The sequence below is a fragment of the Megalobrama amblycephala genome, linkage group LG14 (genome assembly GCF_018812025.1).
Source record: "Megalobrama amblycephala isolate DHTTF-2021 linkage group LG14, ASM1881202v1, whole genome shotgun sequence".
In the NCBI taxonomy this organism is placed as follows: Eukaryota; Metazoa; Chordata; class Actinopteri; order Cypriniformes; family Xenocyprididae; genus Megalobrama; species Megalobrama amblycephala.
Window position 1 is genome coordinate 29105649 of NC_063057.1, and position 25653 is coordinate 29131301.

The 25653-nt window shown below is 39.3% G+C and overlaps 2 protein-coding genes across 2 annotated transcripts in view; both read left to right on the forward strand.

Annotated features, from left to right (window-relative positions):
* The window catches only part of LOC125245150 (complement C1q-like protein 2), a 158544-nt gene that overhangs the window by 19177 nt on the left and 113714 nt on the right, over positions 1-25653 (forward strand). The gene's annotated exons all lie outside the window — the stretch shown is intronic.
* Positions 18885-21881, forward strand: LOC125245158 (complement C1q-like protein 4). The gene is made up of 4 exons (XM_048155652.1): positions 18885-19259; positions 19434-19484; positions 19580-19711; positions 20209-21881. Exons 1-4 carry the CDS (start codon positions 19241-19243, stop codon positions 20340-20342), a joined length of 336 nt encoding a protein of 111 aa, XP_048011609.1. The 5' UTR covers positions 18885-19240; the 3' UTR covers positions 20343-21881.

Below are 25653 nucleotides of genomic sequence, written 5' to 3' on the forward strand. Positions count from 1 at the left end.
ATGAACATGTCAAAAGTGCAAGTGGTAAAGAAGGTCTCCCTTTCAGAGTCCTATCTTTAGTGAGCAGGTCTCATTTAATCACCAGATTCTTCACTATGATAGTGGAATTTAGACTTGGTCTGGATGCGTTAAAGGCAAGTAGCAAAGAGTCTAAATAACTAGTATATTTACCAGTGGTATAAATAATTAAATATATCACATACTTAAACATAGAAATACACAATTTCATAATTACAATGATAAAACTGTCTATAATAGTTGTTTAAACGGCACATCCTTAATGCAGAACTTATGCTTCAATCAAGTCAATTAGAGAATGGAATTTACAGAAACGGAGACTTAAAATCTCTTGTTTAGCTTTTACAACCATCATCTGTGCATTTGATGTACAGGCTAAGTCACACTCAAGAATAGAGGTCTGAGAATTGAGTAACTGATTTATAGAAATGTCTTCATTTCAGTTCTACCTGTTTATTTCAATTTGTCATTAGTCATATGTTGGAAACTAGGGGGCCCTCCTAGTTTGCAACAATGCCAAGGACTGAAAGAGACCAGTTACATTACTGAAAAGGTCTCATTTAGATTTTGAATTTGTAATTTGAATAATCAGAAATTCTCTTAATTGATGTGTGACTAAAGCCATGCACATGTCCTGCATATTACAGTGTTTCCATAACACCTCAAAATTTACACAGTTAAAAAGGAAAAGAAATTACGACTATAATTTCCCTTGTCCTATATGTATGAAGGTGAATGATGTATGTTAAGTTTGCATTATGTGAATGCCAGGTAGAGATGTTGTGAGTTTGTAGTGTGTGTGTTCTGTATGTTTGTGTAGAAGATGGGTGGTGTCTATCCTACCATAATTTGTGTTGCATAATTTAGTTCCAGTTTTACACTGGGAGGCCATGTATCTATTAGTGTCATGAGATGGCCTCTTGAAGTTTCTACACCCCCATCTCCTGCGTGTGAAGTTGTGTATCATGGCCCTTAAAATGGCAGCTGTCAATCCTGAAAAGGAAACAGACACACAGAAAAAACAGTTTATCTTGAACCTTCAAACAAATTATTAAGATAGATGGTGCCATCTTAGTTTTTCTTAAATGGTCTTATCCAGACAGTTGTTGCAAATGGCTTTAATCTGTTAAGATTGTATGCCATTAGAAGAAAATTTGTTTTAGTTTACAGAGACATAGATCATTATTATGATTATGTTTCTGCAAAGAAAAGGCCAGATAAAACTGAATGTTAGTGGTCAGATCTGACTGCTGGTGTTTAAGCATGGTCAGAGAATCTTGCACTTTGAGTTGCTATTGCAGCTGTGCTTACACACACTGTTGTGTTGTGAGTTTTATCACACCCGGGTTTCCTGGGGGAATCTCACATTAGTTAGTTCTGTGATTAGGACACCAGATCACCTTTTGTGGTGCTGTGCTGTTTGTTTAGCAATTAGCATTTATGGTGTCATTCAAATACTTGACCATTTGGACCTCTGTCGTCTGTAAAAACAGAAGAGTTTCTGCCTGATATTAACATTTCACACAACTTTAATTACATGTCCAGTAAAATAACTTCCCTGATAAGATCCCATATGATCCAGCGCCCTCAGAGAGGAGTTTGCTAACACTTGTCCACTTTGTTTGTGGTTTTGTTGCAAAGGAAAATCAAAACTTGTACTTCCTCTTGTCGCTGGGTTACAGATCAATAGAATCAAATTTTTAATTCATGTTTTGATCTTGAATGGATTTAGCCTATTCAAGATATGACAATCGGGTTGATTGTTTTAGTTAATAAATACTGGGCATTGTAATTTTTCTCATTAAAGATTCTTGCACAGATAGAAGATAAAGAAGTTCTTTCCCATTAATTTTATTTATTCCTTCCATTTTTCTTAACAACGTATTTAATGCAATTGTGAAGCACATTGTAGCCTTATGGCAATTCTATGCTCCTGTGCATGGTTTAACTGCAGCTATACGGAAGATAGCTGAGTGTTCCACTTAGGAGACTAACAAATTTAACACAGACACACATGTTGTACTATTTCAGTACTAGTTATTCCAACTTACACAAGACACATGGTCTAAAATGCATAGCATCTAACCTCAAACCTAAGTGTGTCAACGCATCACTTACAGTAAGGCAGTCATGTGTTTTAAAGAATAAATTCAACTAGTCTAGGTGCACATGTAGCACAAACAACTAGAATGTGTGTTCTGTGAGAACAATGTGTCTAACACAATTACAAATTTGAATCCTTCCATTGATTCCTCATAATTCTTTCAGCACTGATAGTGCTCCCAACTTCTGTCTTCATTCTGGTTCCATCTTACTACATTCTAATTCCTTCTGCTCCTCTCCAAAATTCTTTCTTCTTCCAAGCCATTGCTTGAATCATCATGAGATTAAAGGCCATCCCTGGCCATCATAATATAATATATCATGATGTGATCATAATATAAATTATATTATATTAAAATAGTATAAATTAAAAATAATTTTATTTGCTGGTATCAAGAGGGTCTTGGCTGAGTAATTTGTGAAGAGTGACTTATCACCTCACTGATCTTTTAGAAGGCATCTGGCCCTGTAGCTACAGCTGTGATCGCATTGCTTTGTGTTCACAGCAACAGGCTAAACTGGAAACAGTTATAGACTTTGATGCTGTGAATATTGGGTCAAATCATTTGCTCCATTTTAAGATTTTTGTGACAACAATATAGAATTGGACACAATTTTCTTATTTTTGGGCTAAGACATTCTCCTGAGACTCTATTTGGATATGAAAATAAAGGTTGGACAAACACACGTCTGATTGAGAGCACAAAGATTAATTGTTGGTCTGTTTGTTTTTTCAGTTTCTTTTGAGACACTGAACAACATACAAGAGTGCAATAATGTTTTAAAGTTTGAACTTAGACCAAGGTAAAAGATATGTTTTATACTTTTATGAAACAAAGACAAGTTGAGCATGTCCTCTGAATGGGTGAAACCCTTAGGCTTGGTTACAAGTCTCTCAGTAACATCATAGTTATCATTATACACATCAGTTTTAACATTTAGTGTATTTTCCCAATTGCAGTCTCTAGGACTTCTGCATGGCAGCAGTTCTCCCGGACTGAGACAGAATTATGCCCAAATCTTTTATTTTGAAAACTTTTTAGTTTTACAACATTGTTTTGTCCAGCTTTACATTCCACACACAAAGGATTTCAGTGAGATTTTTCTCCCTTGTTATCTTTTTTGGTTTATCCAATCACAAGATTTTTTCACAACGTGACCATTTGCTTATTTGCAACGTTGTTGCAGCAAGACAAATAAACATGTAGCCGAGCATTCTTTACCTCAGAATTTAGGTTTCAATTTACAGCCTTCTGTTGAATACCAGAATAAAATTTGGATGATGTTATTCCAATTTAAGGTTAATCTCTTGCTGCGTGGGCAAACAAGGAGATCTTTAAAGTTTAAAGCAAGGGATATCATTTCTCATATACGCTGCCGCTATCATGTCCCTGATAACATGTGGTTGTCTAACTCTCCAGCCCCACCGGATTTCGGTCTCCGGTCTTAAATATGGGTATGCCGACCCATTCTATAAATGTGTAGGATGCAATTATCTTTCCCTCAATACTTCTAAAAGGCAAATAAGAATGGACTTACCACAGCTGAAGAAAGAGAAGATGATCAAGCCTCTTACTTGTTGCAAATCCCAATTTTCCACTGAAAAGACACTCGCCAACAGGATATGGGAGATCACGTCGGGGTCACCACTTTGTAAGGCCCACCTAATGGGTCCAATGACGGTTTCCCACAGGACAGGGAAGGTTTAAGCGTGTATGCCTTTTCAGCGTCTCTATTAAGTTCACTTAATTTCACTCGCTTAATCTGACTCCAATTTCAAATGATTCTTACACTTAGGTTGTGTTTCCAATTAGAAATTCATCATTAGTTATGCATTAATTTAGATATTTGATGATTCTGGATATTCCATATTTCAATTGTTCAGTCATTAGGGACCCGATGCCGCACAGAGATACTCGCCCCGGGATTTCGCGGTAAACTCACGGACATAAACTCGCCAGTCTGATCTTCGTCAGAGGGTGTAATAAGTTGGCTAATACCTTTAGTCGGTTGCCTACTGCTCACTCGAACAAAAGTGTATTTTAATTTAGCCACTTCCATACAACTTGCTAAATCAGCGGTAAACAGAAATCAAAAGGTCTTCAGATGAAGTGCCTACTGCTCCTTCATTCATGCGCCTTCAGTTTGTTTTACCCTGGACACAGATTTACGGTAGCATTAGCCTCCCATAATTTACTGGTAATAATGATATCAGGAGAATCCAGAGTAAATCAAATATAACATTTTATTTGTCAGGTAAAAGTGTATCGTGTCAATTACACACATAACCAATTAAAGCCAATTCAGAAATGATAAATGCATAACATCGATTACTCAAAGAAATGCATATACACACAGTGATGGGTGAATGTCCTCAGACATTCACCCATCTCTGGGGGGCCTCTCCTACAGATGATCCCCCCTGACTGCTTTGCTCTTTACCTTTTATACCAGAACCAGAACAAAAGGATCGTAAATGTTTATTACACCAACACCTGTTTTGGGGGAGAGGAGAAGAGACACCACCCAAAAAGAGGACAGAACTTTCCTTAATTTTCCATCTTCTTCATAATTCTAGTGACTGCTATGAAATTGAGACCAGTTTACCAATCGCACTGAGACAAATTAAATGATACCAAACATGAAAAGGGAAAAACAATAGATACACAAGTTACATTATATGTTTTGAATAACTTTCAGTGACTTGAGCCAGAGGAAGGGGAGGTGTGTGTGTGTGTGTGTGTGTGTGTGTGTGTGTGTGTGTGTGTGTGTGGTGGGAGGCGTTGTCCTTTTGGGGTTAGGGCGAGGCGTTGTCCATTGCTACTTCTTTGAGATTTTCTTTCCAGATTAAAGTTTTATTACTTTATTGCAGGACGCTTGATCTCAGTTTTTGTTTAGCAGGAAAATCAAGCCTTACAATCTCCTTTTACATTGTGTTTATTCAGCGCGCTTATCAACTGTGAGTATTCAAAGTGATTTCTGACATCCAGAGTGAATAATTTTGTACATTTCATTCCAAGTGAATTCACTTGATTGTTTGTTTTTCTTTTAATTCTGAGTGTTTGTTACAGAGACCATTCCTGTACTCCTGTCACCTGAGATATAGCCCTTTTTGGGGTTTATTTGGTCAGATTTAAAGTCTTGTGATTGTGTGAATACATCACATCACTTAAATTCTATCTTTGATTTTCTATTTCTGTTAATTAAATTCTGTATCTTTTGTTATCCCTCCACAGTTTTATTCATTCAAAAAGTTTATTCATATACAAGTTATTCATAAGTTACTTTAGATTTCATTATATATAATTTTCTAAAGGAGAAGTAATTCATGTGTGACACCAGAGGGGCCTAACTTCATCATCTGTAGGCACATAGTTAATGAATCTGGTACGCTGCCCTACTTATTTAACATAAGGTCAGGTAGGGGGCGCTACACACATAAAGTTCAGTCATGGCACACAGTTTATTGTCCAGTGGTACATTATATAAGAAGAATATAAGAAGTGAAACTGACAGCTCAGTAACTAAAGTACAAAAAGGTAAGGGATGCATCCTTTTTGGATGTACAGAGAAAGATCACATGATGTCTTAAGGAGACAGAGCACATGATGTTCTTAGAATCTCACAGCTGTTTTATAGTCATCAGGCTATCACTTTTTTTTCTATGGACTAAAGGACTGGTGTGTTGCGGCCAACGAGCCTATTCATGGACTTTCAATATTGGGACTATTTTGTTGGTTTTCATAAAAAGGTCAACAGTTTGTTTTGTTTGGTATTACCTTTTAACAAATAAGTGAAAGGGAACAATACAACAAACTCTCCCTGTGATAGTGATTCAACCCTTTCGTAAAGAGTTGCAGTTGTTATAACAAGTTAGAAATCACTAATAGATAAATAGTATTTAGTGTAAAGCACATGTGTGCTGTGAAGCAAAGGGTACAGATATGTCATAACACCCTACTTAAAGGGATAGTTCACCCAAAAATGAAAATTGTCATCATTTACCCACTTTAAAAGCACATTTCCCACCATTCTCAGTTATCCTAAAGCAACCAGGGTGGCGGTGGCACCAGAGCTTGGGCCCGTCATTGCTGCTTGTATAACGGTGTGTAAAAGTGTTAAATTAATGCATAAATGGGGACAGCGCCATCTGTCTGCTACGTGATGGCATATAGCAGGGGTCATCAACTATATTTGTCCAAGGGCCAGAATTTTTCTCTGCAGACACTGTAAGGGCCAGATACTCGTAATATAAAATAAAATTCGAATTGTATCCTAATATGTTATTATTTGATATACTAATTCTAATTCCAAATGTATTTTATTTTTTACATATTACCTGTACTGCAGCAAGCCACCAGGGGGCGATAGCGATATTTTAGGCTTCATATTTGTGAGGCTGTCAAGCTGTCCATCACTGTCACGCAATTGTGCGCTAATCCCAGGCAAGGAAAATTTTGACATTTGTGAAAAAATGAGCACGTGAAACAATAAAAGATGTTCAATGAGAGCAACGCGTTTATCGTCATTCTTGACTGAAGGCAGGCTATGGCACAAGCTACTTTTCAGAAGGGTTTTTTTTTTTCGTTAGATTTAAAAATAAATAAATATGGAACGGACCCGAATATTCAAATATTCGTTCGGTGGGTTGGTATTCGATTTGAAAATTTGACATTCGAATATTTTTTTATTTTTATTTTTTGCACACCTGGGATCCCCCGCGAAACGATTCTCATTCCCCTTGAATAAGGCCGGCGACACACTGGCTGCGTGAGCGTCTCAGCTGCGTGGCGTGTCCGTTTTTATTTCGGCTCCCATATTTAACAGGTTGGAGTTTGCACACTGAGACACGCGTCTCAGGCGCGCTCGAGCCACGCGGAAAACGCGTGCATGCTAGAAATAGAACCGACGCGTGTTCCAGCAACGGGAGTGTTCAGAACAGCGGAGTTTGTATGGACCGAAGTGCATGTCTGAGCTTGTGTTTTGTTGCTTTGACACTGTGGAAAATACAATAATAGAAACAAAATGTATTAGCATTTTTACCCGTTATTATCAATCTAAATTAATCTCGTTTTTAATTTAACTTAATTTCGTTTTTCTTTATTTAAATTTCATTTTTCTTTATTTAAATTTCGTTTTTTCTTTATTTAAATTTCGTTTTTGTTTATATAAATTTCGTTTTTTCTTTATTTAAATTTCGTTTTTCTTTATTTAAATCTACCCTTACTGTGCCAATTTGTTAGTCAGAAAAATATTAGACTACCTTAAAAGTATTGCTTAATTTAACAGACCTGTGTGTGTGCGTTTTATATCACTAGTGCAGTGTCCGTTCTCGGAGCATAAGCCCTGCCCGCATGAGGTGCGCCGCTTCCCGCTCGCGCTGCTCTGACTGTAGTTTACTAAAAGTTTATTAATTCTGAATGGTATTCGGACCAGCCCTAAACTTTTTTCCTCTTACAAGGCTATTCCTGAATTCAGTATTATTCTGGGGGCCGGATGGAAATCTCTGGCGGGCCGGATTTGGCCCGCGGGCCGCCAGTTGACGTTGCATGGCATATAGCATGTGAAATAGGGACCACCCACAGCAGAGATAATGAGACATGCTGTGGGTAAGTCGCACATGTTCAACAGCTGGAGATTTATAAGTTAAAATGATTAAAAACACATAACTAACTGCTTTATTGCTGATTTATACTGCAGTGAACTTCTTATACAACTGTTGATATGTGTTTGGCATCGAATGTGTTGTTTTATGTTGAGTTATTTTTAGTTTGTAATACGAGGCCTACTCGTAATTAATTTGTGCATTGTCTTTGTTTTATGTAGAAGTGATTTTAATTCTCCGTGCTGTTTCCTTTATTTCTACGTGTTCCACATTGTGCAGGTACGTTGTAAGATGTGTTGTTTTAATGTTTAATGTATTAAATCAAATGGAATTATATAAATTTGCCGCTAGGTGGGGATGTTTACCCTTCAAATCCATCTTAATTGAATTGAATTTTTTAGTTTTTCATATATCTGTGATAAATTAATTGAAAAGTCTATTTAAGTTCTCAAATTGAAAATTGTTAACACTATACGATCACAACGCATAAAGATTTAATTGATTTAAAAAGATTTTTAAAAAGAAAGAACTGTTTTAAATAAACAGCAGAGATAATGAGACATGCTGTGGAAGTGATTTTAATTCTCCGTGCTGTTTCCTTTATTTCTACGTGTTCCCCATTGTGCAGCAGGAAGACCACCCAGGCAAGACCGTCACACTTGCAGCTATTTTTTTTTTTTTTTTTCTGTAAATTTCTGTCATACATTTGTTATCAGCTTACTGTCAATACTGCTAACTCTGTTTGTAAGAAAAGTATTGTTAAAAAAAACTAAACCACTTAGTGATTTTGCACCATATGACTAGAATCTAAATACACAGCAATGGTAAACAAAAGGTAAAATACGAATAGGAAATAGATGTGCACAAAAACAAAAACAAACAAAAAAAAAACAGTATTACATACAGTGTAATTTTAGACAGACTATTCTGCATATGAATGTTTATTTTAGATATACACATATTTAACTAATTTATATAATATAATACATTGCTGCACAATTTTTTTTTTTTCGTTTCTAAGAAATGCCTCATACTGTATGGACAGAGATGTACAGTAATTATTAGTTATGTATGTATGTGGCTACCCATGAGAAGGAGGAGCAGAACTGGACTGCCAGTACACAATAGTGTGTGTGTTCAAGGACACAAAAGTTGCGTCCCAAATGACACACTATGCACTATGTACTTATGCATCCATGTAGTGCATGAATTGTTTAAGGTTATTTTGTCATTTAACATCGGAGTCTGGAATTTTCAGTGTGAACGCACTACTTGGACTATTTATACTTAAAAACAAATTGAAGTTGGCAGCAAATTGGGACGCACCTAAAGAACTGTGGTTCTACTCCTTGCACATTAAAAGGAAATCGGCCATCTTGGTTGAGTTTACTGGAGTTCAAGGCTGAAGAGTCGATTGCCTCTTTGGATACTGATACATCAATCCCTCCGACTCCTAGACACCCAGAGCTGACTACACATTTGATTCAAAGCGGGAATATTGTACTTTATACTTTAATGATGACATTTTATTTGCCTTTACATTTTTTTTTTTTTATTATAAGAAATGTAACCAATTAAAAGAAATTTGACTGATTACGAAAAACTGTCTATCGAAGCTTTGATTTATAGCGTTTTAAGACTTTAATCAAGAACACACCACAGAGAAGTCTTCTGACCAAACTGTGAGTAATTTAAAATGCTTATAATTTAGGCCAGACTCGACTTACTTTACCTAACCTGAGAATAATAATAAGGTTAAAGATGATCAAAGTATACACTGCAAAACAACAGCTCGCATTATGATACCATAAAACAAGTTATTGTAAACTTTATCACAAGTGCATAAATCCAATTTCCCAAAATCTAGGGCATTCTTGTTGTATAAGTTGTTGTAAATCAGGTTGATAATTACATTTCATGTTTTTATATGTCATTAAATTTACTAACTTGACATCCAATTTTTCTTTTTGCCATAACATAAATCTGGCAAATGTGGTAACGTTTGTAAGATATTCACATGGATAACAGACAGTGGAGTGACCATCTATATCAGAGGTCAGAAATATATCAGAGATCAGGATAATCACTGACACGTGACAATAGCTAATGTATTTAATTTAAATAAAGTCACTCAAACTTGCATATGGGTGTACATTTTGAGGTAATAATTCCTCATAGCCACAGCCTGTTTTATTAAGTTAGGTGCTATAAATACTATTAAAGAGATTTTAATCTGCAGATCAGACGATCCATTCATACGACCAGAGGTTTCTGTGATCCAACAATCTTCTGTGATTATCACTCCGCGTCCCATAAAGTTGCCGACTGCTGATCTATATAAATTTAAAAAATAAACAACAAACACAACTGAGAGATGAGTCAAAAGTTATTTTCTGTTGAGATTAACATTGTGCCACAAATGTTGTGAATGGAGATAAACTTGCCTGGAAACCTGGAACATCCCTTTGATTATGATTAACATGGTAAAAAGCTTTCTTATTCCCCATGTATGCTTTATAGCAGGGATGGGCAACTCCGGTCCTGGAGGGCCAGTGTCCTGCAGAGTTTATCTCCATCCCTGATAAAAACTCACTTGCCTATAACTTTCTACTAATCCTAAAGACATTGATTAGCTGGTTCAGGTGTGTTTGATTAGGGTTGGAGCTAAACTCTGCTGGGCAGTGGCCCTCCAGGACTGAAGTTGCCCATCCCTGCTTTATAGGTTCCTGGTCATGACGTCACCTGCCTATGACAGTCACAGACCCGCCAAGCTCCACCATCAGCCAATCACAGTACACTCCCTCACCAGAGTTCTAATCACACGCACCTGTTCCCCATCAGCACCTGATCACACCAGACATTTAAGCAACCCACTCACCTCAGTCAATTGTCTGGTTTATATGTAAAGGACTTCTCTATGTTGATCTCCAAGATTACTAAGCTACTTACCTGGTCTCTGCCCAGTGCCCTCTGGCTCGGCGGAGGACTGCAATGGATTCCTTCTGCATTGTTCGCTGGCCCTGGAGATGCAGCCACGTCTAAACCCTAAGGATCGCTCTAAGGTAGCATTTATCATCTCTCAGTTGAACGGACGAGAAATCAAATGGGCAGAAACCATCTGGTCACAAGCTGGACCCATTACCCAGTCTCTGAATAACTTCATTACCCATTTCAAGGAGGTTTTCGGCAGACCAGCAGGTGATTCATCTGGGGGTGAACAACTCTATCACCTACGACAAGGTTCAAAGTCTGTTAATGATTATGCCCTCAAATTCAGGACTCTTCTCACCACCTATCGTCAGGGTTTGGAGCCCAGGGTACGGCTACATACAAGGATACCATTGGGCTCGAACGATTCTTCCAGCTATCCATCAGATTGCCACTCGTATATAGTCGTGTGTAGAAGAACACCTGGGCCAATCGCTATTTGCACCATCCTTCCATCGGCCAGAATCCATCAGCCCTCCTAAACCAGGCCCCGAACCCATGCAGTTGGAGAACAATCGGCTGGCATTTGCTGAGCGGCAGAGGCGGCTGACCCAGGGCTTATGTTTGTGCTGTGGTGCAGCAGGGCATGTCTTTGCCACATGCCCTATTCGTCCTCCTTGTCCCATGGTGAGTGCCATTCTACCCTCCATTAAGAATATGAAGCCACTCACTATCATTGTAATGCTTACTGCTAACATTACTGTTAATGTCTCAATGTCTCCATTCCAGTCAAAGCCCTCCTCGACTCAATGCCCAAGCTCAAGACCACATCAAGATGGCGCCGCGCATGGCAGCCACAGTGCTTAGCTCTTCAGTGTTTGTTCTGTTTTTGTTAGTTTTTCCTGTTTTCTGTTTTTCAAACACCATCAGTTTTACCAGGGATGAACTGCTGAACATTCGGCAGTACACACCACAAAATTACCGGATTTCGATTATTCAGACGGTTTGTTGAATGTTGTAGTCAGCGGAGCGGCAGCGCTGTTTAGACGCTTCAGGACAGGTCTTCAGAAAGAACAAGAGAAGAAAGGCACCAGGCCCAGACAGTGTTTCACCAGCCTGTCTGAAAACCTGCGCTGACCAGCTGGCCCCCATTTTCACACTGATCTTCAACAGATCACAGAGAGCGAGCAACAACACCCGGACTGGAGCTGTGCAAAGTCCCCTCATGCTTCAAACGCTCCACCATCATCCCCGTCCCAAAGAAGCCCAAAATTACTGGACTGAATGACTACAGACCTGTGGCTCTAACGTCTGTGGCCATGAAGTCATTTGAAAGACTGGTTCTGGCTTATCTGAAGGACATCATCGGACCCTTACTGGACCCCCTGCAGTTTGCTTACCGAGCAAACAGGTCTGTGGATGATGCAGTCAATATGGGACTGCATTATGTTCTCCAGCATCTGGACAGACCAGGGTCTTATGTGAGGATCCTGTTTGTGGACTTCAGCTCTGCTTTTAACACCATCATTCTGTAACGATGTAGCGGTTCGTACAGTTATTAATCAATTTATGGATGAAATATGAATATAATAATTCATAAATTGATTATGAATAAATTATGATTCATATATCGACCCAACGGGGAATTAAACATATATTGTGAATTGATTACAACGAATTATAATCAATTACATATATGATTAGTTCTGGTTTAATAATTATTTAGAGAAACTGTTAGTTTGTCCAGCAAACTAAGCTCCTCATAGAATATTATCAAAGGAAGGGTTTTTTCCTATGGCCATTAGAAAAAGACTTCCTCTTCTAGCATCCAAACGTAGCAAGGATATAGGATCGAAACGTTAAAGTGACCTGGGTTTTATGAATGAGCAGGAGAACAATAAGCATGAAATGTAATGCGTTTTTAATATACGAAAACAACTACCGAGGTTATACGTCTAAATATATACAGAGGATATACACATATATATATATACAAGGGGAAAGTAGAAAAGGAAGGAAAGAGAGAAGGCAAGTAGCAAACTTACAAACAGTCCTTGAGCCAGCGCGGAAAACAGTTTCCTTATCTAAGATTGAGAAACGGCAGTATACTTGCATTGGTTGTGCGTGTCGGATTTCAGTTTAGCGCTGGTGCAGTTCGTTGGCTTCTTCCGTTCCGCGGGAAGGTTTGAACTGAGGACTTGAGAGTGAGTTTCGCTGGAAGATGGCGGTCCCGAAGGTGAGCGCAATGGCAGCGCGTGGTCACCGGAGACGTCCGAGAGGGACGTGCACGAGCAGACGAGAGACAATCGGGAGAACACACAAGAAATTGTGCGTCTTTGCTTTTATGACAGATAAGCCGACACACCTCCTTGAGGTGGGGTAGCCAATAACATGGGTGCAAAGTTGGCGGGAAAGCTTTCCCTTTGTTTTTGTCTTGCGAACTCATTTGCATGATTTACAAAGTTGGATTAGTGTTCATTTTCCTTCGAAGTACTATTAAAAATAGTACAATGCATTTGTCAGCAGTGTGACATACATTATGGAATAAATCAGATGAACAGCTTTCAAAAGAATCTAGACTTGACATATAAACGAAACATGTAGAAGAAGTTATGGTTTACAGACAAAATTACATTAATAGGAATGAAACTAGAATGGCTACAGTCATTTAAACTCTAAAATCTAAACACTAGGAAGCATATATGCACTTAAAATATAGCGGGTACACTTTGGCACAGTCATATCTTGAGAATAACTGTACATACCATCTCTAGGCATGTTTGTATATGTGTGTGTGTCTGTGTGTGTGTGTGGGGTGTGTGTGTGGAATTTGTCTGGTCAGTCTCTGGCGCTGAGTTTCTTGCCCACAACCGGGGGTTGATCTTTTGATGTTCCAAAAGCTAGGAAATTGGGTCCACTGTCTTATCTCGGCCAGGCCACAAAGATGTCAAATGGGCTCATCTTTGCAGACTGGTCGGAGCCAACTTAGTGATTAACGAACACAGTTCATCAGGTTAAAAGCGTTCTGAAAACTCCAAAGTTTATTGATTGTCCTGATACATGTGCATATGCTACAATTCCATCACTCCTCCAGCCCAAACTAACTCAGCTCTCCATGCCCACCTCTGTCTGTCTCTTCTCATCCAGCACCCTCACCATCAGCACTGGCGCCCCTCAGGGCTGTGTTCTCTCCCCACTGCTCTTCTCCCTCTACACCAACGACTGCACCTCTAAAGACCCCTCTGTCAAGCTCCTGAAGTTTGCGGATGACACCACACTGATCGGCCTCATCCGGGATGGTGACGAGTCTGCTTACAGACTGGTTGTCTGGTGCAGTCTTAACAACCTGGAGCTCAACACGCTCAAGACAGTGGAGATGATCGTGGACTTCAGGAGAAACCCCCCTGCTCTTCCCCCACTCACCATCATGGACAGCACTGTGACTGCAGTGGAGTCATTCAGGTTCCTGGGCACCACCATCTCCCAGGACCTGAAGTGGGACAACCACATTGAGTCCATTGTGAAAAAGGCCCAGCAGAGGTTGTACTTCCTTCACCAGCTGAGGAAGTTCAACCTGCCACAGGAGCTGCTGAAACAGTTCTACTCTGCCATCATCGAATCCACCCTTTGCACTTCAATTACTGTCTGGTTCAGCTCAGCTACCAAATCTGACGTCAGAAGACTACAGAGGGTAGTCCGGTCTGCTGAGTGAATCATTGGTACAACCCTCCCCACTCTCCAAGAACTGTACTTAGCCAGAGTGAGAAAAAGGGCAAAGAAGATAACTCTGGACCCCTCACATCCAGCACACTCCCTCTTTGAACTGTTGCCATCCGGTCGACGCTACAGAGCTGTGAACACCAGAACGACCAGACACAGGAACAGTTTCTTCCCTCAAGCAATCCATCTCATGAACACTTGACAAACACGGAACACACAACACTATTACACTTTATTTACTTAAACACTTATTTATCTCTCACACATAACTGTACATACGATTGTCTATAATATATATTGTTTTTTGCTTTTTTTGCACTTTGTCTATCTTGTAAATTTGTATATTATTATTTTATTATTTTTATCATGTGTCTTGTCTTGTCGCTGTCACTCTGTTGCACTGTGGAGCTTCTGTCACTAAAACAAATTCCTAGTATGTGTAAACAACATACCTAGCAATAAAGCTCTTTCTGATTCTGATTCTGATCCACGCCGTCCATCTACCAGATCCATTCCATGACTGGCAAACCACTCAGCCATAAACAAGTTCAGATTACTACATGTTGAACATCTACATCTGCTGGTTCTGGAGGATTCCACCTCTGATGTGATCCTAGGGCGCCCCTGGTTGGAGCAGCACAATCTCATCTCATGGTCAACCGGCAAAATCCTGAAGTGGGGTGATACCTGTTTTCCAGACTGTTTCCCTCTCACTCAACCTCCTGCTCTTCGCTCCAAGACGTTTCCTGTCTGCTCCACCTCCATCGAAACCCCTTTAGAGTGACGTTTTCTGACCGAAGAAAGCCTCTAAGCTGCCTCCACACCGGCCATGGGGCCGTGCCATCGATCTGCTTCCGGGTGAATCAGTGCCCCGTGGTAAAATCTACCCACTATCCATCCCTGAGCAGAGGGCCATGGAGGAGTACATCAAGGAAGCATTACACCAAGGCTACATCCAACCTTCCACTGTTGGGAAAATTCATTGATTATTAACGTATTACCAGTAGAGAATAGCTTGTATGAAAAGCACTGGAAAGCACCGGGTTTTCTGCACAGAGAGCATCAAGCGTAAATGAAATATAAAGTGTATTCAATGCAAATTACAATAGCAAGATGTGGAAAGTACCAAAGAAACCATTAAAACATGTTTTTTAAAAAATATAGCGGCTGGCGATCCGCCACCATTAAAACCAAAGCTGAGGGGTATTCATAGATAATAGTGGCAAAACGCCAGGGTGGAGCTAAAAGAAAAAGATAGCTAGAGGAATCCTCATTGGATCTGTGACGATAAGAAAAACATATAAAACGAGCTGATTAACGCTGTTTAGATCAGATGTGACGCCTGATGAGAAGCTGACATCTCACTTTGTTGCCTGGCAATAAAGAATATCTTTTGAAGACCTGGAACTTCTGACTCTGAGAGCTTTTTTGAGAAGGAAACAGAATCATCTTAGGACACTGCAGACTGGCCACAACACCACTTCCCCTGCTGCTTCGAGTTTCTTCTTCGTGGCCAAAAAGGACAGAGGCTTGCGGCCTTGTATTGATTACCGGGCTCTCAACAGTATCACAGTTAAGTTCCGCTTATCCTCTTCCCCTCATCCCAGCAGCATTTGAACATCTACGGACCACTGTCTTCACCAAGTTGGACCTCTGCAGCGCTTACAACCTCATTCGGATATGTGAGGGGGACAAGTGGAAGATAGCTTTTGTGACCCCTACTGGACACTATGAATATTGCGTCATGCCGTATGGCCTGGTCAACGCCCCCTCCATATTCCAAGACTTCATCCATGAGGTGCTCCGGGAGTTCCTCCACAAGCTCGTCTTGGTCTACGTCGAAGATATACAGTGCCCTCCACTAATATTGGCACCCTTGGTAAATATGAGCAAAGGTGGCTGTGAAAATAAATCTGCATCGTTTATCCTTTTGATCTTTTATTTAAAAAAAATCACTAAATTCTAACCTTTCATTTAAGTAAAACAATTGAAAATGGGGGAGAAAGTTCATTATGAAATAAATGTTTTTCTCTAGTTCACGTTGGCCACAATTATTGACACCCAATTATTGCAATGTCCTTTTGCCAAGATAACAGCTCTGAGTCTTCACCTATAATGCCTGATGAGTTTGGAGAACACCTGACAAGATATCAGAGGCCGTTCCTTCATACAGAATCTCTCCAGATCCTTCAGATTCCCAGCTCCATGCTGGTGCATCTTCTCTTCAGTTCACTCCACTCATTTTCTTTAGGGTTCAGGTCAGGGGACTGGGATGGTCATGGCAGAAGCTTCATTTTGTGCTCAGTGACACATTTTTGTGTTGGTTTTGATGTTTGTTTTGGATCATTGTCCTGATTGAAGATCCAACCAGGCCCATTATTGGATTTCTAGTTGATTTTTTATCTGTTGGTATTTGATAGAATCCATGATACCATGTATCTGAACAAGATGTCCAGGACCTCCAGCAGAAAAATAGGCCCACAACATTAAAGATCCAGCAGTATATTTAACTCCCCCGGGTCGGCAGTCACGCCGGCGATACCACCGTGTTTTTTTTCTTACCAGTGTGAAAGAGTCTCAAAATACTCCGTCAATGTTGCACATACAATTAAGAGCTATACACCATTTTAATCTGTGGAATATCTTCTTTTATTTGTGTACACTCAGAGTAAAAACAAAATGTTTTGCTTTTTGCAAAATAAAGAAAACTAACATGATGCGTGATCTCTCGTCTCCCTCTGAACAAACTCCAATCTGACAGTTCTCAGAAAATGAACTAACTTAGTGAATACTAATCACAAAAAAATTAGACTTGTGTCTAAAGAAACGTTGAAATGTCACGTTTTAAATCGTGTAAGTCAAATCGAAAACAAATATTCTCTGTTTATGTAATCTGTATGAAAAGAGAGCCATGTCAGAAGTCCGTGATTCAGCTCATTATCCGCTAATGCGGCCACGCCCATGGAGCCAGCGCTATTCAGACGCAAATTCAGTCAAAACATGCATACATCGTCTCAATCATGTATTTATTGTCTTGAAAAGTGTTTATCTGGATGTTATAGCGATATCTGGCCTCCGTTAGTTCCTGAAATGTCACATGAACTGTTCTTCTTTAGATTAATTTGTGGACTAAAGGTGTACAGAGCGCCCTCCGACTGCAAGTATGAATTGAAAACACAGTATCCAGCGTTCATAGTGATGACAATAAATATTGAATAAATATTACTCCTGTATAGAAAATTGACATAAACATATGAGAATCCATCATTATTTCTCAAAATGTGCATGCTTTTAAGCTAAAAGGCTATATGAAATGCCATAGAGGTAACATAATTGTTCAGACACTTTGCATCACAGAAATACAATATATGTTAACGTATATAATAGAATACCATTATTTTAAATTTTAATAATATTTCACAATATTGCTGTTTTCTGTATGTTTGATTTACACCATGATGAGCTTGAGACATGATGACAGAGGGTTTTTCGCAGCCTACCTGTCTGAAAGAGCTCATTATTTATGCAGGTCATTAGAAGTCTTTATACGATTCTTTTATCTTCTCAGGTGAAAATCACCCATTATTCATGAAGATTCACGCCTCCACGCATGCTGTGTTTCTTGACAAAAAGTGCCTTACAAAATTTAAATCTCTATATTGTTTTACATGAAAAAGTAGGCAGCATAATTTTTACATCATTCTAAAGTAAAAACTCTAGTCTACAACCTCCAATACCCAGAAGTCTTGTGAACACAGATTTAATATATATTTTTTGGCTTTATTTCAGTGACTTAAGTTTTTTGTTTTTTCAATAACCACGCATAAACGTTATTCCTTCAAAAACACAAACATGTACATACATGTTCCTCACATATTATTGTAGCCTAGTTTGTGCTGAATACAGTGTAATGACACTTTTTCCATTAATATGTTTATGAACAACTGAAAAAATCACAAATGTCAGGGCATGTCAAAACTTCTCCAGGGCCCCATAAATCCTCAGATCCCAGAGAGTTAACTGTGGGCATGGGGTACTTTTTATCCATGTGTGCACCAAACCCATCTGGTGGGTTTGCTGCCAAAAAGCTCTTTTTTTAGTTTCATATGACCATAGAACCAGTTCCAGTCGTGTCTGACAGCTGAATATGCTGGAGTTTGTTTTTGGATGAGCGAGGAGGATTTTCTTGAAACCTTCCCAAACAACTTGTGGGGATATAGGTGCTGTTTGATCTTTTTTTTAAGCTTTCTGACCCCAAGACTCAACTAATCTCTGCAATTCTTCAGCTGTGATCCTTGGAGAGTCTTTGTCCACTCAAACTTTCCTCCTCACCACGCATTAGGACAATTTAGACACACATCCTCTTCCAGGCAGATTTGTAACATCTTTAGTTGATTGGAACTTCTTAATTATTGCCCTGATAGTGGAAATGGGGATTTTCAATCCTTTAGCTATTTTCTTACAGCCACTTTCTATTTTGTGAAGCTCAACAATCTTTTGCTGCACATCAGAAATATATTCTTTGGTTTTTCTCATTGTGATGAATGATTAAGGCAATTTGGCCTTTGTGTTTACACATATTTGTACTCCTGTGGAACAGGAAGTCATGGCTGGACAATATCATGTTCATGATTACCCGCCACCATTACAGAGCAGAAAGCAAACATCAGAGAACTGACCGCCACCGTTACAGAGCAGAAAGGAAACATCAGAGAACTGACCGCCACTGTTACAGAGCAGAAAGAAAACATCAGAGAACTGACAACCACCGTTACAGAGCAGAAAGAAAACAACAGAGAACTGACCGCCACCGTTACAGAGCAGAAAGAAAACATCAGAGCTTTAGAGACGCAACTGAGGGATGAGATGAAGAAGAAAAATTATGGTACTTCACCAAAACATTAACTCTTTTATCAATGATCCTCAAAGAAAAACACCAAAGCAATACATTGTACAGTGTAAATGTTAGTGTAAAGTTGAGTGTGTACTGTATAAATTGTGTTATCTATTACAATAATCAGTGTAAATGTCATTTAACAGAATCTTTATTCCTTCACAGAAATTTCAAATCTTACTCTGAGTCAAGTGGAGTTGAGAAAGGAAAATAGAGGTGAAAGTGTGCTTGAATGATGTTAAATTCAGTGTATTCATTCTCAGTGTAATACAGTGATATATCACAATATTTCTTATGTTTTTCAATAACAGACAGAGAAATAGCTTTTTCAGCTGGACTGACACAATCGAACAAGGAATATATTGGTCCTTTTACCAGTGAATTCACACTAACCTACAGGAATGTCTTCACAAACATAGGGAACGCCTACAACCCAATTACAGGTAATTATCAATATATGTCATAAAACATAAAAGTTGTGTAATGTATATAAGAGAATTAGGGGTCCTTTAAAAAAAACTTTGTATGCGTATTGGTCATTTATTCACAAGTCAACAGCGTTTTGGGGGCCTGAAAATGCAGTTTTTGGAAACAATACTGTTATCGTCTCTGTAAACTACAAAAACGTGAATTTGTGAAAACCGTGTCATGCGTATTACATGTTCAGTCTATAGGAGTGTAGTGTTTCTTTACAAAGTGACATTTCCAACTACTGGCAGCAGAATACAGTGTTTTAGGTTGTTTCCACAGATCTGTGTGAACGGTGATCGTTTTGACAATGTCATTTTCAGTACACGAAAAACGCAAAGAAAACAATTGACTGTTTTTAGGACATTGTTGTCATGTAAACATATCCTAAAATGATTTACCATCTTTCTAAACTATTACACAGTGTCATACAGGAAACAGCTGATTCTGTATCTCTTGTTATTTGATTTAGGTGTTTTCACAGCCCCACTGAAAGGAGCGTACATGTTCACATTTTCTGTATGTGGTCATGCCCCAACTGCAGCAGGTGCCTCTATCTATAAGAATGGACAGCGTGTGGTTATAGCATATCAGTATCAGCCTTAGAATGATTTAAACTCCTCAAATGGAGTTGTGTTGATCCTGGAGGTCGGAGATGTTGTCTATGTGAGACTTTGGCCTAACACAAGGATATATGGTGACCAGAATAACCTCAGTACTTTCCGTGGTTTCCTACTGTTTCCCTTAAGATAACAAGAGATTTGCAGAATGTGATTACAATAATTCTGAACCTTCAGCGTATGATTTAAGATGAAAATTATGAAGAATCATTAACATATGAACCTGTATTAATGAGAACTAATGTGTGTTTGGAATTTAAATTAAATTACTGTATAAAAGTCAGTATAATACACTATACTCATAAGTTCTGAACTGTCTATACATGTAAGTTTGTATAAAGAGTTTCAGCACTGAGACTGACAGGACCCATGAATATCACGTGACTCAAAAGTAAGGTTTTCACAATTCCTTGATTAAATTTGAGTACTCTATTTTAAGAAAATCCTCTATTGCAATTTACCCTTGTTTGATTAACCGACAAAATACTAGAAGAGGTGTATATCCACGGACAAGAATCCATGAACTGCATTATTAAACTGTTTTCTAAGGGCTCGTTCACACAAAATGTGTTTATGCTTTGAAAAACGCGAGACGCGGGCAGTGGAACGGGGGAAAAAAAACGAGATGCATTCTTTAAAAAGTTGAACTGATTTTGAGCGCCGTGTTTTTAGAACGTCACTTTATTGTACAGTTTGTAATATTCCTGTAATATTCTTGCGGCACTGTGTTGTATTGCCGTCATATTTTTGCAGTATTTACTACAGGATTTTGTGCTGTACACTATGTAATATTGCTGTGATATTATTTTAGTACTACTGTCATATTTCTTTTGTAATACTTGGAATTTCCTGTAATAAACCTGTGGTCCTTAATTGTGTTATGCAGTATTCTGTGGGATTCCTGTAACCTTTTATTTCTAGAATATTATCAGTAGCCCCTCACTGCAGAACACAGGTTAAGGGCTATGTAAAGTGGGAGGTGTTAGTAGAGCCATGCTATTCGTCCATGATAAACCTGTGATATTACTTACAAACTAGTCATAATCTGAAAACATACAGTATGTAGTACACATGCAAGACAAGGCTTTAGTGATCACAAGTTAATATACAAGGTAAATTACTACGGTAGGTCATGTTAGAATCTGACATACCATATACACTTGTGTTCATGGACGGCATATAGGGAGGGGCTAGCAGGTGCTTCAGCGCCCCCTCAATGGTTTTTTAGCAATTATATACAAGTTGTGTTATATTTAATAAATAAGTTGATAATAAAATTAACAAATTAAATAAAATAAAAACATTTGACTCATTGCGCATGCATGATGTGATTTGCAGCTACTGTCGCACTTTTCGTAATGTTGTAGCATTTTATTTTAAAGTGGAACGGTTCCTTGTGCCAAGACCTACCCCCGACTAAAGATTTTTCTAGTATTTAAAACATTTTTAAACTATAATGCTTTCTGAGTTAGTGTTGGCTGCAAAAATGAAGTTGCCGACACTGACCAAAAAAAAAAAAAAAAAAAAAAAAAAAAAAAAGAGAGAGAGAGAGAGAGAGAGAGAGAGAGATTGCGCGTGCACCTTCTACCTATGTGTGCTAATACTTTAGATTCCACACTCCTTCGCATTAACACTAATTTACTTTTTGGAAGTTATAAAGATGCATTTATTGACTTGTACAAACTCCAAATTGCAACTGGATCAGAGCATCTCCAAAACTGCAGCTCTTGTGGGGTGTTCCCGGTCTGCAGTGGTCATTATCTATCAAAAGTGCTCCAAGGACGGAACAGTGGTGAACCGGCGACAGGTGCACGGGTGGCCAAGGCTCATTGATGCACAGGCTGGAAAAATTGGTCCCGATCGAACAGACGAGCTACTGTAGCTCAAATTGCTCAAGAAGTTATTGCTGGTTCTGATAGAAAGGTGTCAGAATACACAGTGCATCGCAGTTTGTTGCGTATGGAGCTGCATAGCTGCAGACCAGTCAGGGTGCCTATGTTGACCCCTGTCCACTGCCGAAAGCACTAACAGTGGGCATGTGAGCATCAGAAATGGACCACAGAGCAATGAAAGAAGGTGGCCTGGTCTGATGAATCACGTTTTCTTTTACATCATGTGGATGGCCAGGTGCGTATGCGTCGCATACCTGGGGAACACATGGCACTAGGATGCACTATGGGAAGAAGACAAGCCGGCGGAGACAGTGTGATGCTTAGGGCAATGTTCTGCTGGGAAAACATCTTGGGATACGACTGTAACCCTGGTTCCATGAGAACAGGGAATGAGACACTGCAAACTAGAATGCTTATGAGGAATGCCCTCACGTGACAGGTGTCTGAAACGATAGTCGAATCACGCCAATCCTATTGGCCAGTGACAGCCTATGGTGTACTACTAGTGCGCTCAGACAGTATATAAGGGACACCTAGAGAACATGTCGTCCGCTATTCGTCTAAAGTGATTGTGCATGGCAACGGGACACAGTGTCTTTGTAAGGCCCGCCCAATCGGCCCAATGGCGTTTTCCCACCGGGCGGGGAAGGTTTCTTGCGCGTTCTGTCTTTTCAGCGTGGCAAAGTAGTTTAATTCCAAATATTCTTTTATCTGACTCCATGTTATTATGACCTCGAATTTAGTTTAGAATGTCAATTGATTATTGGTCATTTGTATAATAATTTAGCTTTACATTTGAATATTCTATTTAACTCTTTACTCTTATTGTACTTGTTCATTCGGTTCTCAGTGTCGCACAGGGTCCTCGCACTGGCCATTCATTAATATGCGGGCCCACGATCACAAACTCGCCAGTCTTGGTCACTAGACAGAGGTAATTGACTATACTATTTAGAAGGCCGCTTTCATGCTTGCTCTGTCTAAAAGTATTTGTGTAGTCCCCTTAGATCTGTATACACTTGAATTAAAGTAACACTAACTCTAGTCAGAGGTCATAACCACTATTTACAGGGAAGTCGACCAATATTACTTCTCTTATAATAGCTTTGGTTTGGTTATGCCATGGTTTTACCATGTACACTTAGCTAGAGTAACGTTACAATAAACAGAGGTAAGGCTCACCCTATTTAGGTTGGTCGATCAACATTTGTTGCCTAAACGGAAATTCACTTTTTAGCCTTTACAGTCCAAGTACACTTGAACTAATGCCAAGCGTTAGTCGGAGCTCTAAAATCACAGTTAGTGTGCACTATGCTCCACTCAACTGGACTTTAGTCCGTTACTAACCTGACGCAGATTTGCGGTAACAATGGATACATCGTAATCTACTAAAGTCAATAATTTCAGAGTAAATCAGAATAAAGTCAAATGTGACAATTTATTAGTCAGGTAAATGTATCATGCCAATTACATAATCAATTCAAAGGTGATCAATACCAAACATCAAATGCTCAGAAATAGAGTAAGATGCATACCTGACATTAGGAAAATACACACTGCTGGGTGTCCTGGACACGCAGCAATGAAGGCTCGTCTGAATACAGAAGCGCGCTGAGCCTTTTGCAACATTTCTTTAAATACTCAGACCAAGACAAAACATCCCCCAATGTGGGGCATGAACTTACAATCAGAATTTGCATTGACTAGGGTCACAGACCTCGGGGGTTCGCACCTTGCTGTGGAACAGGAGGTAATTTAGATGAAAGACCCTGGGATAGAGGCACACCCATGGTTGCAACCAAAGTATCCCTAAAACTCTTAAAACCTTTAATACCTTTGGTTTACTTTCATGTAGACAAGACCATTGTACCAGTTGCATTGAGACATTTCAAATGATACCAAACATGACTGTTAATTCATTTGCATTGACAGAACATTATAATTTGTATATAATCTTTTTAAGTGAACTGAGTGATGGGAAGAATGTGTAAAGGGAAGGAAGTGGGGGAGAAGGAGCAAATGCGAAGGAAGGACAGGATGGAAAGAAGCCTTCCCGCAACTTCACGCTGTGGGGTGTGGAGACAAATGGCTGTATGCATTTGTGCTGTCCATATCTTAGGAGATCAAAGTATCTGAGGATCTGTTGATCTTACAGTTTTGTTCCTTGTTCTCAGGGAACCAGGGTTACAGTCGTAACCCGAGATTTTCCCTTTCAAAAGAGAACTCACACTGCGTCCTAGAACACTTATGGTGAACGAAATACCCATGCTGGAGTGTATGCCAACAATGGCTGAGAAGAGCTAAAACACTCAACTCCTTCCGGTCACAAGCTGTCAGTGGCATAACTACCTACTGCCACTGCCCAAGCTAAAAAAAGCCTCAAAGAGGCTTCCACGGAGTGAAAGGCCTGCCAAGGCCGCTCAAAGGTTTGGAACCAACAGCTTCAAAGGAAGGGGTTCCTTTAAGGGAGAATGGCCAGAGGACTGAGAGGACTCTGGCCAGTCACTTACCAGGGGGACAGAGGTCAACCTCAAGGGCCACCAGGGAGGCTGAACTGGCACTAATGTGTGTTTGAAATTTGCAATAGATTACTGAATAAAAGTCTGAGATGTATATACATGTAACATTGTATAAAGAGTTTAAGCACTGAGACAGGACCCATCAATATCACGTGACTCAAAAGTAGGGCTGTCACGATTCCTCGATTAAATATAAGGTCTCTATTTTTTTTTTTTTTTTTTTAAATCCTTGATTGCAATTTACCCATGTCAAGTAATGTCAAGTTCACACTGCATGATTTTCAAACTCATCAGATCACTGTTCTTTTTACACTGCACCAGTATCTGGGACAGCATTCAGTAACTGCTGTGAGCACATTGCTCCATGGATCGGCGACAGGGGGTTACATATTGCATGACTTTACAATAGGAAGAATTGCCGACAACTCTGTCTGGTCTGCAAACTACACTTCACAACCAAACACACGAGCAGTGATAAGGGAACAACACAAGGACACATGTGAGAATTGTTATTAAAAATGTTAGCCTGCAAGAAGCTTGTGATCCAAATTGTCTGTGTGCTTACTTGCAGTGAAAAGGATCAAAAAAAGAAAAAAACAATATTAATTTTTAAAAAATGAAGTGTTTGGTGAGACGTGGGTCTGTAACTCCTCACCGAACTTCCCGCTGCCCTGTATCTTGCTCTCTCATTGGCTGTAGGTCATTGCTGATTTCATTTTCAGTAAGAACTCATTTCACAGAGCAGATATTTAACATGCCCAATATCTCACGACCGTCAGCAATGCATCGTCAATTCTCTTAGAACGCGTCTTTGATAATTCACACTGTGTGAGTGTCACTCACGTGAACAAGCACCGATTTCCTTCTGATTTCAGGCATTTGACGG